At 42.3% G+C, this 16,812-nt stretch overlaps 1 protein-coding gene across 8 annotated transcripts; it reads left to right on the top strand.

Annotated features, from left to right (window-relative positions):
• The first annotated feature begins 284 nt into the window (after positions 1-284).
• On the top strand, positions 285-16,247 carry casd1 (CAS1 domain containing 1). Of its 8 annotated transcripts, none has more exons than XM_036953409.2 (21): positions 285-435; positions 514-574; positions 849-1,171; positions 2,390-2,486; positions 2,637-2,757; positions 3,092-3,136; positions 3,334-3,396; positions 3,949-3,993; positions 4,096-4,219; positions 4,329-4,543; positions 5,230-5,396; positions 5,779-6,037; positions 6,262-6,351; positions 6,486-6,605; positions 9,173-9,329; positions 9,936-10,015; positions 10,248-10,349; positions 10,902-11,042; positions 11,895-11,972; positions 12,645-12,737; positions 12,863-16,247. In XM_036953409.2, exons 3-21 carry the CDS (start codon positions 859-861, stop codon positions 13,136-13,138), a joined length of 2,586 nt encoding a protein of 861 aa, XP_036809304.2. In that variant the 5' UTR covers positions 285-435; positions 514-574; positions 849-858; the 3' UTR covers positions 13,139-16,247. The 8 variants fall into 8 exon arrangements, with proteins under 8 accessions (XP_036809304.2, XP_090065313.1, XP_090065311.1 ...); XM_090209187.1 differs by having other exon boundaries at positions 11,853-11,972; XM_090209185.1 differs by having other exon boundaries at positions 11,433-11,972.
• Positions 16,248-16,812: the final 565 nt, after the last annotated feature.

Here is a 16,812-nt window from a genome sequence, read left to right as displayed (position 1 = left end):
GCGAGGGGACGGATTAAAGTTATACTGTTACATTTACCCATTTGTTTACTCCTGCCAAGGGTTTGTAGCAGGTATGGTCTGCTATGTGATATAAAGGACTGGAGACTCCACTGCACATGAATCAGAGCAAATAACTACTCTTTCTGGCCTAACTTCCTCCACCCACTGCAAGGCCAACAGTAGGGCCATCATCTCTGCCATGTATATACAGCCACATGATCTTTCGGCTGCATATTTTCACCATTTTCTTCAAATCTGAAAACGTTGTGAAGCCACGCCCATTTACTGAAGAATTGCATTATGGGCCATAAAAGTAAGGAAATTAGTTTCCACTGCATGTATACTTTGTATTATGCACGAATTTAGTACATCAGGGAACATTTGGCATTATAACAATACTGCGGTTACTATGAGTTTTCGAACACAGATTCTGCGGTTAGTATGACGCCCGTTGCTCATACCTGATCCAGATCACAGTTTTTGGATTTACTGTAACATATTTTCCTATCATAGGTTCTAGGTCCATTTATAGGGAAAAAGTTGGAAGCCGTTCCTAGACTAACATCGGAAGCAAGTGAGTGCTTTGTTTTTTTATGAGTGCTTTTTGTAGTCTATCCAAGTCCTGCCTTGTTATCTCTGATCTTTATTATAGCAGATGCAGCCAATCCCCTTACTGTCTTTAAGCTGATATCAAAACCCCATGGCAATCAAGAAAGTAAAGTCACCACAATATATAGTTCCAGGAGCGGAATGATGACATACAATGAATACAATTCAAACAGCTGTCAAGAGTTTGCAGAATAAGTTTTCAGGATCCTCTAATTGTACTACTGATTGTTTTAAACCAGGTTTGCACTAATGATGGAAGATGAAAAGCATATGCAGGTGGTTGCAGTAGCAGCATCCGAGAAGCCCGCACCAGCCATGCCCCACGCAACAACAGTAGCGGAATTCGGAGTCGTGGACGCGCCGGTGTGCTCAGCCCCCTACGGCTCCGCTGCATCCCATCTGTCTGCTTGTTGTCATGGAGGAGCCAAGATGGCGTTCCTGGCCTATAGCCTAGGCAAACGGGAAATAAATCAGTATTTTAGCATTAAAAATGCTAAATTATTATCCGTCGCTGCCGTCATTCTACTCACCCTGTTTCACACCGTTTCTCGGTATTATGGAGGTAAGCGACTGGCTCCCAGATATATTGTTAGCTAGCTAGCTTGACACAGACTCAACTCGGTGTTAGCGGAACTTGTAGCTAGCTAGCTAGTAAACTAAAGTTACCTTCCCCCTGGTCATTTTTGCTCACGGTATTTGCAATTGCAAGGAAACATGAATAAACGTGCAGTAGCCTGAATTAACAGAATAAAGTAGCTAACTAACATTAGCTAGCTACATTGTTTCAGTGTAGGTGTATACTGGATACAGTCATTAGCATCGGAAAGGAATCGCATCGTCGCGAACTAACCCATGTTTACATATTGTAGCCGCACACGATAACTGGCTAACTAAGTAGGTAACTTTCATGTGCATTGAAGTCTACATATATACAGACATTGGTTTAATTATACTGAACAAAAATATAAACGCAACATGTAAAGTGTTTGTTTCATGAGCTGAAATAAAACATCCCAGAAATGTTCCATATGCACAAAAAGCTAACTTCTCTCAAATTAATATGTCTAACGTTATCTGTCAGTTAACTAGCTGGCCAGTTAACTTTCACATTTCCAGCTAGCTACTATATAATTCATACTAGCTAGCTAATCAACCAACTGCACATGCTTGGCTATTAGCTACCATGCTAGTTATCATGGTTATTTACAGGAAGTTAAAATCTGTCTTATTACTGTTGGTGGATAGTTGGGATCATAAAGCAATCTATTGTAGATGGGTAGCCTATGTCTTATTAATGGTAATGATCCTGCCACAGGGGAGGCATGATCCTAACTGGACATTTTATAAGTTATTGTTTGAATCTGACTGGCAAGAATCTGCCTCCCGAAGATGCCTTGCAAACAATGGTCTTTGTTTATGGAAGGTGTGGGACACTGGGCTGTCTGTTTGTACAATGATAACAGCTGCTGTTGTCTGGCTGGCTTTGACTCCGGATGCTCTTGACTCCTCCTCTTGCCACCTGTCATCTTCTGAATGTTTGCGTTGGTGAATTGGCAGATGGGTCTATTCAACTAGAACACAAGTTGACACCAGGAGGTGTCCTTTAATGGAAAATGTTAATAGATTAATTTGTACCGCAGGCTGCAATGCTGTCTTGGCTGAACCATGCATTGTGCACACTGCTGCATTTGAAAATGACTTGTGTAGAGGCAGCAGGTTTCATATATCCCTTTGTGTGTTTTGTTATGGCTTACTGGGATGTTCTCTGTCTTTCCCTCAGGCGGAGACACGTGTGAGTGGCTGCTGTCCAGTGGGCGGTACCTAGGAGAGACCGTATGGCAGCCCTATGGCTGTATGATGCACAAATACAAAAATACGTGAGTCACACCCATGAGGGGAATGTATAATGTGCATGTGTAAAATGTAGATGGCATCGTTAACCAAGCCCACAACCACACAATTGCAAAAAACAAATTTCAGTTGTTACTATGTGCAAGTGATTCATTAGGTTATTTTTACTCTCACAGGGAAGCAAAGACTTGCCTTGCTGAGAAAAGGGTGGCCTTCGTTGGTGATTCTAGAATACAGCAGCTATTCTATTCATACATCCAAATAATCAACCCTGCACAAAGAGCAGATGGAAGGAAGGTAGGCTTAGTACCCCTGGCATAAAGCACACACACACAATATTTTTTGTTTATATTCATCCCACCATGAATCTGTGAGCTTTGGGCTGAATCCTAATTTCAGATCTCTGCCCGTGACTCATTTTCCCACAAGGCTCCCATTGACATCAATACATGATTGCTCAAAGGTCAGAGTTAAGTTGGAGTTCAGCCCTAAGTGCATATAAACAATTTATATCCATTGTATTCCTGAAATGAGATGGGTAATTGCTGTACTATGTCATGATAGCAATGGTGTACTCTTAGATAGAGGGACATTGACTGTTTTATCCCCTGTTGTAATGTCTGTCCACCAGCACGAGAACATTCTCTTTGAAGACAGGAGCGCTTCAGTCAATGTGGTGAGCTATTTATCTCTCTCTGTCTGTCAGTCAACAATAGTGACGTAAAAGCCAACTATTTATTTTTTAATTTTACTCTGTAGATTCTCTATTTACATAAAAAAAAAAAATAATAATAATAATTTAAGGCAAATGGCATGTATTTTTGTTTTGGAGATTTTCCCAATAAGAGTAACTGTTTGCTGTTTTGCTGATAGGACTTCCTGTGGTATGCAGAAGTGAATAACTCTCTGAAGGAGCGCTTGATATCATGGAGAAAGGTAAAGAGAAGCACATTTAATCAGCAGACCTGGGGGTGTTTTCATTAGAGCACACATAGCAAAGCGTTATGCACTGAAAAACGTTTAGCAACAAAAATGAGCATTTCTTATTGGAGAGGTTTAGCTTTGTCCCTCATTTTTTTCAGCCCGTTTCCTTCTGTTTGTTTTCTAGTGAATACATCCCTGGGTTTGTCAGGAGCAGATCAGAGTTCAGTCAAAAGATAAAACATTTCTAATCTGAATCACATCTTTGTTTACTCAACTTCTGTCCTCAAGTGAAAGTGTATATTGTACACGTGTGATGGTACTGAACCTGTGATTTTTAACAATGCATTTTTTGCTTGACTGTATGCAATATGTAAGATTATAGGTATATTTAAGTGCTACTGTATAAATACGGATGTTTGATTGAATTGAGCCCTTAGAAGAGCATTCGGCTATTTCGGTTTCCCATAAACAGAAGATACAGAGCAATAGTTTTCTGCCATTTAAGGTCATTCAAAGATAACAGTTCGCTGCAAGATTTAATAGGATTTCTTGACTGTGTTGTAGGATCCTTCTATAAAACCAGATGTCGTCATCATCGGAGCTGCCACTGTGAGTGAAGGATGCTTGTCTTCCACTCTATACCACTGATTATCACATATCAGCCTGCATAGTTTAGATTCATTTCATCATTGAAATCTATCTTTCCCAAAGTGGTCCATCAAGTTGCATGGGGGCAGCAGCGAGGCGCTGCAGCAGTACAGGGCTAACCTCACAGCCATCTCCTTGCCTCTGGAACAGCTGGCTGAGGATGGGGAGGTCTACTGGGTCTTACAGGGTTAGTGCTTTACTGTTCATTCACTTGTCAGTCAGAGACAAATTATGATAAGTGCTTTGAAAGTGAGGAATTGATATTGATTAAGCATCTCTCTCTCTCTCTCCTCCAGACCCTGTCCATGAGGAGGGTCTGAGTGACAACAGGAAGATGATCACTAACGAGCAGCTGGAGCTATACAACAAGGTGGTGCTCAGCACTCTGAACAGCAACAAGAAGAACTCCAAGGCCAGAGTCAGGTTCCTAGGCGCCTCACGCCAGGCTGCCATGGAAACCATCACCCAATCAGCTGACGGCCTGCACCTTCCCGAGAGCACCCGGAACGTGGTAGGTGTTTAGGTGCTGACTGGCCTGGCACCTTTTCCTGCATCTGTGGGATTCAAATAACAGCTGGCTTCAGGCTAAAATGAAAACAGAAATAAAAGATGTATGGTTTGAACTAGCTTTATGCTGAAAAATAAATCAGGCTCTATGACTCTTCAAACCAACACGTGTCAAATAACACTGTCCATCCCTTATAACTTTCATCCCTAATTTGACAGCCTCCATGTGCACCTGTATTTTCCCTAGTTAATATACTTAACAAAAATATAAATGCAACATGCAACAATTTGTAAAAATATTTTACTGAGTTTCAGTTCATATGTGGAAATCAGTTAATTGAAATAAATTCATTAGGCCCTAATCTTTGGATTTCACATGACTGGGCAGGGGTGCAGACATGGATGGGCCTTAGAGGGCATAGCTCCACCCACTGGGAGCCAGGCCCAGCCAATCAGAGTGAGTTTTTCCCCACAAAATGGCTTTATTACAGACAAAAATACTCCTCAGCACCCCTCCCACCCCTTCTCAGATGATCCCGCAGGTGAAGCCAGATGTGAAGGTCCTGGGCTAGCGTGGTTACATGTGGTCTGTGGTGGTGAGGCCGGTTGGACGTATTGTCAAATTGTCTAAAACAACAGAGGCAGCTTATAGTAGAGTCTGGTCTATAATGCCCCTCTACCCTCCACCAGGCTGCCATGGTGCTGATGAATGCTGTGTGTAACAAGGTCCTGCGGCCCATCGACGGCTCCTGCTGCCAGGCCCTGCCGGCCCCCAGCCTCCTCCAGAAACTGACGGCCTGTGTCTTCCTGGGCTCAGCCCTGGTCTTCCTGGTGCTCCATGCTCTGGGCCACAACAGGTACACTGCTGGGAGGAGCTATAAGAGGATGGGCTCATTGTAATGGCTTAAATGGAACAGAGTCAAATGTGGTTTCCATATGTTTGACATGCTTGATATGTTCCATTCCAACCTTTACAATGAGCCTGTCCTCCTATAGCTCCTCCCACCACCTTCCTCTGAGGTACACACTCCCCTGTGTCTCAGTCAGTTAGAGCGTAGCGCTAGCAACACCAAGGTGGTTGGTTCGATTCCCACTGGGGCCACATACTGATACATGGACCTGGACTATTTTGTGACCTGGATCTCAATGTGACTTCATTATATACATAAAGTTTCACTGTACTGTAAGTCGCTTCGGATAAAAGCATTTTGCTAAGTGTCGTGTAAACAAATTTAACAGGAGCTGGAAGTCCCGGCCCACGCCCCCCGACGTGGAGAGCGGCGAAGAGAAAAAGCCAGCCACGGCAGCATCTCCGCTCAACCACAAGGCTCCGTTCCAGGCCCTGTGTAAGATGGGCCTCATCATGGTTTACTTTTACCTATGTGACCGGGCCAACGTCTTCATGAAGGAGCAGAAGTTCTACACCCACTCCACCTTCTTCATCCCCCTCATCTATATGTTTGTCCTGGGGATCTTCTACAGTGAGAACAGCAAGGAGGTGAGAGGGTTTGGGATAGAATGTTTAAGGGAGTTGGGTGGAAAGTGGTGTTTTTGGGGGAGTTTTTTTTTTTTGTGGGTGTAAGCATAGGCCTACATAAATTCAGAGATCTTTCTGTTTTAAAGGATTTAAAGTTGTTGTCGTTGACAGCTAAGCTCAATCGTCCGTGTCTGATCTGAGAGAAGGCTCTATCTATCTCAGGGATTTTTCTATTTCCCATGCAGACCAAGCTGCTGAACAGAGAGCAGACTGACGAGTGGAAGGGCTGGATGCAGCTGGTCATCCTCATCTACCACATATCTGGAGCCAGCGTTGTGAGTTTCACCATTCATTGTCTTTGATTTATTGCTTTGAATATAAACTCAATTAATGATATTATAATTGCATGTTTTACTGCTATGTGTGACAAGTGAAGGGATGTGTGTTTTAAGTCAACCTTCCTTCCCAGTTCATCCCCGTGTACATGCATGTCCGTGTCCTGGTGGCAGCCTACCTCTTCCAGACAGGATACGGACACTTCTCCTTCTTCTGGCTCAAAGGGGACTTTGGATTATACAGAGTGTGCCAGGTAACCATAGGAAATGATTGGGTTTTATTAGAGTTAATAAGTAGTGGTTCCAGCTACTATACCTATTCTAAGGGACAAAACTGAATATCAAATGAACAAGTGTTGACATGTAGTGCCATAGAACAATTCACTTTGAATCAAATACCAAAACATGAAAGAAACATGGATATTTAGCCTCAACTGTATTGATCACATCTTTATAAGGAAACCCTTGATAAGAAAGATTCCGTCTGGCCAAAGCTTATCTCACACAGGTTTTTACTTTGGTTGGGAACTGCAATATAGAGTTCCTTACCTCAAGTCACCCTCTGTGTTATCTTCAATTATAAACTTGGTGGTTTGAGCCCTAAATGCTGATTTGGCTGAAAGGCGTGGTATATCAGACCGTATACCACGGAGATGACACAACAGTTATTTTTACTCTACGTTTTACTTTATGTTGGTAACCAGTTTATACAGTGCCTTGCGAAAGTATTCGGCCCCCTTGAACTTTGCGACCTTTTGCCACATTTCAGGCTTCAAACATAAAGATATAAAACTGTATTTTTTTGTGAAGAATCAACAACAAGTGGGACACAATCATGAAGTGGAACGACATTTATTGGATATTTCAAACTTTTTTAACAAATCAAAAACTGAAAAATTGGGCGTGCAAAATTATTCAGCCCCTTTACTTTCAGTGCAGCAAACTCTCTCCAGAAGTTCAGTGAGGATCTCTGAATGATCCAATGTTGACCTAAATGACTAATGATGATAAATACAATCCGCCTGTGTGTAATGAAGTCTCCGTATCAATGCACCTGCACTGTGATAGTCTCAGAGGTCCGTCAAAAGCGCAGAGAGCATCATGAAGAACAAGGAACACACCAGGCAGGTCCGAGATACTGTTGTGAAGAAGTTTAAAGCCGGATTTGGATACAAAAAGATTTCCCAAGCTTTAAACATCCCAAGGAGCACTGTGCAAGCGATAATATTGAAATGGAAGGAGTATCAGACCACTGCAAATCTACCAAGACCTGGCCGTCCCTCTAAACTTTCAGCTCATACAAGGAGAAGACTGATCAGAGATGCAGCCAAGAGGCCCATGATCACTCTGGATGAACTGCAGAGATCTACAGCTGAGGTGGGAGACTCTGTCCATAGGACAACAATCAGTCGTATATTGCACAAATCTGGCCTTTATGGAAGAGTGGCAAGAAGAAAGCCATTTCTTAAAGATATCCATAAAAAGTGTAGTTTAAAGTTTGCCACAAGCCACCTGGGAGACACACCAAACACGAAGGTGCTCTGGTCAGATGAAACCAAAATTGAACTTTTTGGCAACAATGCAAAACGTTATGTTTGGCGTAAAAGCAACACAGCTCATCACCCTAAACACACCATCCCCACTGTCAAACATGGTGGTGGCAGCATCATGGTTTGGGCCTGCTTTTCTTCAGCAGGGACAGGGAAGATGGTTAAAATTGATGGATGGAGCCAAATACAGGACCATTCTGGAAGAAAACCTGATGGAGTCTGCAAAAGACCTGAGACTGGGACGGAGATTTGTCTTCCAACAAGACAATGATCCAAAACATAAAGCAAAATCTACAATGGAATGGTTAAAAAATAAACATATCCAGGTGTTAGAAGGGCCAAGTCAAAGTCCAGACCTGAATCCAATCGAGAATCTGTGGAAAGAACTGAAAACTGCTGTTCACAAATGCTCTCCATCCAACCTCACTGAGCTCGAGCTGTTTTTCAAGGAGGAATGGGAAAGAATTTCAGTCTCTCGATGTGCAAAACTGATAGAGACATACCCCAAGCGACTTACAGCTGTAATCGCAGCAAAAGGTGGCGCTACAAAGTATTAACTTAAGGGGGCTGAATAATTTTGCACGCCCAATTTTTCAGTTTTTGATTTGTTAAAAAAGTTTGAAATATCCAATAAATGTCGTTCCACTTCATGATTGTGTCCCACTTGTTGTTGATTCTTCACAAAAAAATACAGTTTTATATCTTTATGTTTGAAGCCTGAAATGTGGCAAAAGGTCGCAAAGTTCAAGGGGGCCGAATACTTTCGCATGGCACTGTACATCCCAACCATTGCAAATATAATGAACTACCAACCCATTTGGTTAGCAACTTCAGACTCTTAGAACTAACGACTGGCTTTTTCTCAGACTATTGTTTAAGGAAGGATTAAATAAAACTAATTTACTCAGTATAATGTTTTTAATAAGAACTGTTGCAATCATTTTATTAAAGCAATTAGGCCCTCGGACCCGTGACTTATTGAGAATAACTCCCTCCTAGGGGCTGTTTCCCATCCCTTGGCTTCAAACAAGAAATGCACTTAGGAGTTATTTACACGATAATTCCCAGGTTCTCATGCCTTATTGCTTAAATGTGACCACTTCCTGTGTCTGTCCACTCTGGGGTGGACAGACACAGGAAGTCTGTCCACTCCCCTAAGTGCATTTCCTCCCTTCCCCAATCCTAACTTCAACAATTAGTGGGGAAAATGCTAAACTGACCCAAGGTCAGCGTTTAGGAGCAACTTCACCCTACTCCTGTCTCTCCACAAGGTCCTGTTCCGTCTCAACTTCCTGGTGGTGGTGCTGTGTCTAGTGATGGACCGGCCGTACCAGTTCTACTACTTTGTGCCCCTGGTCACCTTCTGGTTCGTCGTCATCTACGCCACCATGGCCATGTGGCCCCAGATACTGCAGAAGAAAGCCAACGGTCAGTATGGGTCAGCCATTGTACTGGACAAGTAGCAGTGATGATGGTAGTATTGATAATTATATAAAATAGGGTTTCAAAGGTAAATATCATGAGCAGTTGTAGTGTAAGTCGTCAGTTGAAGAAGTAGATCAGATGGCCTGTCCCCCACAATCACCCGACCTCAACCCAATTGAGATGGTTTGGGATGAGTTGGACCGCAGAGTGAAGGAAAAGCAGCCAACAAGTGCTCTGTGTATGTGGGAACTCCTTCAAGACTGTTGGAAAAGCATTCCAGGTGAAGCTGGTTGAGAGAATGCCAAGAGTGCAAAGCTGTCATCAAGGCAGAGGGTGGCTACTTTTAAGAATCTCAAATATAAAATATATTTTTGGGGGTTACTACATGATTCCTTCCATGTGTGTTATTTCCTAGTTTTGATGTCTTCACTATTCTACAATGTAGAAAATAGTCAAAGTAAAGACAAACCTTTAAAGGAGTAGGTGTCCAAGCTTTTGACTGCTACTGTATATACACACAGCACATTTGTCTCTGTTAAAATTACTAGTGTTGATTTGTGAAGTAACACTCTCCAGCACTTTTTTTTTTTGTCATTTGTCTTTTTACAGGTAGTGGGATGTGGCACGTTGGGATTCTAGTGAAGCTGCTTGGGCTACTCTTGTTCATCTGCTTCTTTGCTTATTCACAGGTGAGTTCATCATCTGGTTTATTCACTCATTTAGAGATATTCTCATATTTAAAATGATATTTAAAAAAAATGAACTGCTATAGGTCATTTCATAAAGCGTCTCAGAGTAGGAGTGGTGTACTTGATCAGGTCTCCCCCTGCCCATGTAATCAAATTCAGATTTAATCTAAAAATCAAAACTGATCCTAAATCATCGGAGGTTTAACTAACTTACTCTCTCTCTCTTTTCCAGGGGTTATTTGAGAACATTTTCTCAGTATGGCCCATCTCCAAGCTCTTTGAGCTGAATGGAAGCATTCATGAGTGGTGGTTTAGGTGGAAGCTGGATCGATTTGTAAGTAAACATTTGAACGGGTTGCTACACTCTTTGGCTCTGTTTAGACAGGCGGCCCAATTCTGATCTTTTTTTCTTCACTAATTGGTGTTTTGACCAATCAGATCAGCTCTGAAAAAGATGTGAAAAGATTTGACATGATTGGTCAACTGACCAATTAGTGAAAAAAATATCAGAATTGGGCTGCCTGTCTAAACGCAGCCTTTGAGTTGCTCTATTGTATTATATTTTCATATTAAGGTATCAAAATATCACATCTCTCTTTAGTGAGTTGTGCCAAAAACCTCTTGACTAGATGAATCTGTTGGTCGATGTTTAATGTTGAAGATCGTTCTATGGGTTGGACAGTAGACTAAGTGGTCCTGTGTGGCTCAGTTAGTAGAGCAGGGCACTTGCAACGTCAATACTTTGTGGGTTCGATTCCCACGGGGGCCACCCCTACAAAAATGTATGCACGCAGCACTAAATTGTTTTGCATAAAAGCATCTGCTAAATGTTGTTTTATTATTATTATATTAGTAATTGAATGTGTGTTTTGACTTTGTCTTTCAGGCCATTATCCATGGCATGCTGTTTGCCTTTGTCTACCTGGTACTACAGAAGTGCCAGGGCCTCTCCGAGGAGGAAGGAGAGCCTCTCTTCTCCACCAGGATCTCCAACATTCTACTCCTCATCTCTGTGTTCTCATTCATGGTAAAAGAGAACAACTTGGTGTATTTAACCATTCTTAAAGAAATAATACACTCAAACTATCTTTTAGAATTTTGTTTATTAGTCCACTGTTAATACAATCCCTAAATCATTGTGCATGTCAGCAGTACATTTTTTAAGATGGAAAACTTTCAGTAAAGAGCAGAAACTGTGATTTAAATTAAATGTCAAGAATGATGCGTTTTGTATAATTGGAGTGTGGTATTCCTTTAAACCAGTATATCGATCACCTGTTCTCGTAAAGTTACCCTCATTAACATTCACACTCTGAGGTGAAATAAATCTCAGCTGGAAGATATCTCTTGGCTGATTTACGTTGTGCTCCTTGAACACCACTCCTTTCCTAACCACTCCATGTTTCATTTGTTCAAGACCTACTCCTTTCCTACCCACTCCATGTTTCATCTGTTCCAGACCTACTCCTTTCCTAACCACTCCATGTTTCATTTGTTCAAGACCTACTCCTTTCCTACCCACTCCATGTTTCATCTGTTCCAGACCTACTCCTTTCCTACCCACTCCATGTTTCATCTGTTCCAGACCTACTCCTTTCCTACCCACTCCATGTTTAATCTGTTCCAGACCTACTCCTTTCCTACCCACTCCATGTTTAATCTGTTCCAGACCTACTCCTTTCCTACCCACTCCATGTTTCATCTGTTCCAGACCTACTCCTTTCCTACCCACTCCATGTTTCATCTGTTCCAGACCTACTCCTTTCCTACCCACTCCATGTTTCATCTGTTCCAGACCTACTCCTTTCCTACCCACTCCATGTTTCATCTGTTCCAGACCTACTCCTTTCCTACCCACTCCATGTTTCATCTGTTCCAGACCTACTCCATATGGGCCAGCAGCTGTAAAAACAAGACCGAGTGCAACGAGCTGCATCCCTACATCTCAGGACTCCAGGTAAATACAGTAGGAGGTCAGACCTTGCTTAACATTGGTCTCAGACAAAGCATTGCTCACAGTAATTTTGTCCTACACTGCTTCAATTTTCGTTATTTGTCAAGTAGTTAGCCCTTAGCTAAGGAGTTGGTGAACACCTTCTAACACTTTATGCACCTTCTACAAAGCATATTGTAATTGACAGACATAGATTTCACCAATGTTGACATTGCCAAAGCGCCGTTAAACAATAACTAGAGAAAGCATCACCTTTGGGTAGACTAACCTTTAGGTAGGTTAAATAATGGCACCTGTGGCCTAGAGGGTTTTGTTGAAACTAGCATTTATCTTCCATAATTATCCCCTGTTAGGCTATGATATACCTAACCCAAAATAACAAGGGAGGGAGTTGCCTTCTACAATAACAGGATGGGTGTACTCTACTGTCGCCCAGCCGAAGAAGAATTAACAACGTGTCATGGGCTACACTTCATCTTTAGACATATAATGACGGTAATGTCCACTCACTATTTTGCTGCTCCCAAATGAAACAGAGCTGACGTTCCCTTGTTTCTACATATAGGATCATAATTTGTTCCAGCCCCTGTTAGCATTGGTATGCTAGCCCCCCCCCCCCCACCCGATACAGTTGGTCCATGTGCTGATTGGCTGGAATGTCTTTCTTCCTCTCAGATCCTAGCCTTCATCTTAATCAGGAACATTCCCGGTTACTCCCGCTCTTTATACAGCTCATTCTTCGCATGGTTCGGGAAGATCTCCTTAGAGGTAAGATGGACTTTGCTGGCAGGGATGCTGAATTTCTGTATGATACTTGTGAATTTGGTTTATTGCATTGTCATGTTCTGTACCCAAACACCCTCACCCCCTCCCACTCTCTCTCCGTCCCCCAGCTGTTCATCTGCCAGTACCACATCTGGCTGGCGGCGGACACCAAGGGCATCCTGGTGCTGATCCCAGGCAACCCCTCGCTCAACATCATCATCAGCACCTTCATCTTTGTGTGCGTGGCCCACGAGATTTCTGTGATCACCAACGACCTGGCCCAGGTGGCCATCCCCAAGGACGGGGGCGCCCTGCTCAGGAGGTTGCTTGCCGCCGGGGTCTTCACCCTGGGCCTACTGCTGGTGTCCAGGAGCGTTGAAGGGAACCAAGGAGGAGGCCACTGAGGAGGGGGGCAGGTACCACAGTGGGGGAGAGGTAGACTGATTTCTAGACTGACTGACTGACTTGTTAGTCTTCCATGCCCCCAGGGTCGTATTCATTTGGCACCAAGCGGAATAAAAGGGTCTGAAAGATTGAGGGACGTCCTGTTTCATTCCATACGTCATGCCTCAATAAATACGACGGGGGTGAACAGACAGGTCAAGTTGAGGACAAGGAAATATCTCTGCTGTCTGTCTTTTGACTGCTCTGAGTACTGGGGTGAAAGTGATACACTGAAGAGGATGAAGTCCCAACGTGGGCCCACACCCCACGGAGCAGCATGGAATAAGGTTCTGACTCCTTTACTATAGATGTTTACAATAGAAGAAAAGTGAGGCGGGGGTCAGGGGTGGTGGTGGGTTCTGTTGGGGAATAATCAGAATTGGTTGGTAACATAGGTAAGATGTTTTATATTCATCGTATGTTTGTAAGTTACTTCTCATCAGAATGTTATTTTTGTATAATACTGTGGCGGGGTTGCAGTATCTGTTCTCTGTCAAGACTAAGTTGTTTGGGCCGGAGAGAGGGGAGAGGTCAAGCGTGTATCTCTTGGCTCCACAATGTCTGTGTGCCAGTCAGTGTGTCTCTGTGATCTTGTCAAGATAAGATGGATTTGATATATGCCTGTTGATATGGAGGATTGGTTTATGGTTCTGAGTTTGAGAAAGGAGACAAAGCTGAACGATGAATTATGCCGATGCTGTCTTATCCTGTGTGTGTCTTTGCTATAAAGGAACTAAGTTGAAATGTGGAAGGGACTCTCAGAGAATTCATTGATAGACACTGAATTGATCTGAGAGTCACATGGTTGTGATAGAGCTCATATGGACTTTGTGATAACTAACTCTGACGTATGTGTGTGGTTTGCTCTCATGATTTGGTAAATAGAGGAAATTTCCACGACAGTTTGAAGATGTGTGGATTTTAAACTAGCTTAAAGGTCCTCATGCCTGCTGTGTGGTCCGTGCAGCATTTTCCCCACCCTTAGCCAAACCATTCCCCTGTTCTCTCTCTCTCGCTCCATTCCTCTAGGTTAATCACACTCACAGCTGTTGGTCTAAAGCAGCTCAATCTGGGATGGACTTTTCACTGAAAGCAGAGCGAGCGCGCTCTCTCCCGCTCTCTCTCGCGCTCTCTCTCGCGCTCTTTCTCTCTGATGGTGGTAACAGTGAAGAGTGGGTAGACAAACAACGGATTTGTAGTGCTTCCCAAATGGCACCCTATTCCCTATGTAGTGCAATACTAGTGTGGCATTTAGGATGGAAAGAAACTTGTGCTGAGAGGTCATGGTCACCTAGCTCTGTTTTATTTACAGTATTAAATTATTTAAATGAAGCTGATATTTTACAGGGTTTTAGTTTTTCATTTTAATATTCAGACTATTATGACTACATTTTGTGAATGAAGTATTGCGTGGGTATTTTTAGTTTTTATCACCACCTGAAAGACTAGCCAGGCCAGACAGAAGATGCACTTATGAATTTCTATCGCAGAATGTTGTTGCATTCTGGGTCTGACACAACCACTTGTTTGTGTGTAGTTTGTTGTTTCACCAACTTATCCTGGTATGTTGTAAGGAGAGGTGTAGGATGTTCTTTCTGTGTTGCTCGTTAGTCCTTCTCTTAAACCAGGCTTCTCAGAGCTACAATAGAACAGGCACTGCTTTGTACATACAGATAACTGACCAAATAAAGGAAACACTTGAGTTAGTGAGGGGCAGCGTTTCCCATAAAAAAACAAACATCAAATGATGGAATTTCTCATGGAAGAATGGTGTCACCATCCCTACAATAGAGTTCAGGACACTTGTAGAATCTATGCCAAGGTGCATTGAAGCTGTTCTGGTGGCTCATTGTGGCCCAACACCCTATTAAAACACTATGTTGGTGTTTCCTTCATTTTTGTCAGGTACCTGCATCTACTGTACCATGTTAGAACTTCTGACAAAGCCTACTTTCATGTGCATCAGTAGCTACCACTGTAGCCAGGCCACTGCTAATGGATGAATTCTGCACCTGACTGAATGCCTTCTACTCGCTACTGTTTTCTCTTGTCAGTTGCCATACGGCATCAGTGCCACGTTTGCATTGAAATCTGACGCGTCGTGATGCTTGATGAGGTATTTAAAAGAAGTTGAGTGAATGGAAAGTGTTGCTGTAGAATAAAAAGCAGTACTTCATGTTGAGCCTGTCATGTACCTACAGATGGACAATATCCACCAACAGTAAAGCCTTCTTTCAGACAACACTTCTTTGTGTGTATTTTCAAATTCTGCTGTGTTAGCTAAGTTTATACACAGGAATGTTAGGAATGAATCGCTTCATATCCAGTTGTTGAATCGTTTTGATTCAATTTTGAGCCATTGGTTATAGTGGCCAATATTCGACACCCCTTAAATGTGTAAATTAACTGCTTAAAGCTTGATGTTAAGGCAACGTTGCAAATATTGTAAGTCTACATTAAGACGGCAAATTTCTTTTTTTTGTCTTTTGAATTTTATCTGTAAATATTCTGTGCCATAGAAGGTTAATGGACTTGGGTGTACACTGTTGATTTACTTCAGGTTCATCTAGCTTCTCAATCAAATGAAATCAAAAGTCTTAGGGGGTTATTCAGGTGACTATGTGCATCCCAAAGGGCACCCTATTCCCTATGTAATACACTACTTTTGATCGGGGTCCATAGGGACATACCTATTTGCTTGTAAACTCAAAACATGACACATTTTGATGAATTGATTTATTAATGAAGAATGTTGGCAAAAGGATGGCAATTATACAGAATCTTGTTCAGTGTCAACCTGTTTTTCCATCTGAGAAACATTTTGATAGGCAAACAAAATCTATTTTGATTTACAGTATTTTGATTTTCTATATGTTATTCACTATTGGGGATATCTTTTTAAATTGGTTTTGGTTCAAATTGAAAGAAGCAACAACTAGGTTTACCCCAGAGCCTCAATAGATGTTTTATGTACATTTATATTATTTTGTGACATTTTGTGACATTTTAATGTGAGTTGTACTTTTTATTTGTATTCTACATTGTCAATAATACAAACCTTCCTAAAAATCTTGTCTGACTTCTTTGTCCCTTCCTTGTCAAAACAGTGAGGGCCAGTTTCCCAGACACAGGTTAAGCCTCGTCCTGGACTGAAATAATGCTCAATGGAGATTTTCCATAGTGTTAATGCAGAGATAAAAAACACAAAGTTGCCCTCAGGTGAACACCAGCAAGAAAGTGCATGTGAGGCAGACTAAAAATGTAATGGCGACGGACAGTGGTGGCTGAGCTGGAAGAGACGGGTCCAGTGGTAGATGATGTTTGCCGTTTTATGTCCCACCAAGGATGAGCGGGGTTAAGGAAGTAACTAATGCAACAACCTGGAGAGATTCAAAACTTTACAAACTTTCAAAAATGTACATTATTCTACAATATTCTTGCAACCAATAGAATGAGAGATATTGAGATATCTTCCCAGCTATGCAGATTTTGCTGTGATGAGGCAGGTATTAGATTATTTAGTTTGGTACTGTCCAGCTGTAGCTCGTTTTTGGTTACAGGTCCAGGAATGGCTGAAGAATTGCAACATTTACCTAGAACTAACGCTGCAGATAGCATTACTGGGTGATTTGAA

Source organism: Oncorhynchus mykiss, chromosome 18 (assembly GCF_057628025.1).
Source record: "Oncorhynchus mykiss isolate SJ-2025 chromosome 18, ASM5762802v1, whole genome shotgun sequence".
Lineage (NCBI taxonomy): Eukaryota > Metazoa > Chordata > Actinopteri > Salmoniformes > Salmonidae > Oncorhynchus > Oncorhynchus mykiss.
Note: the sequence above shows the minus strand (reverse complement) of the source record. Positions and strands in the feature narration are given on the sequence as shown.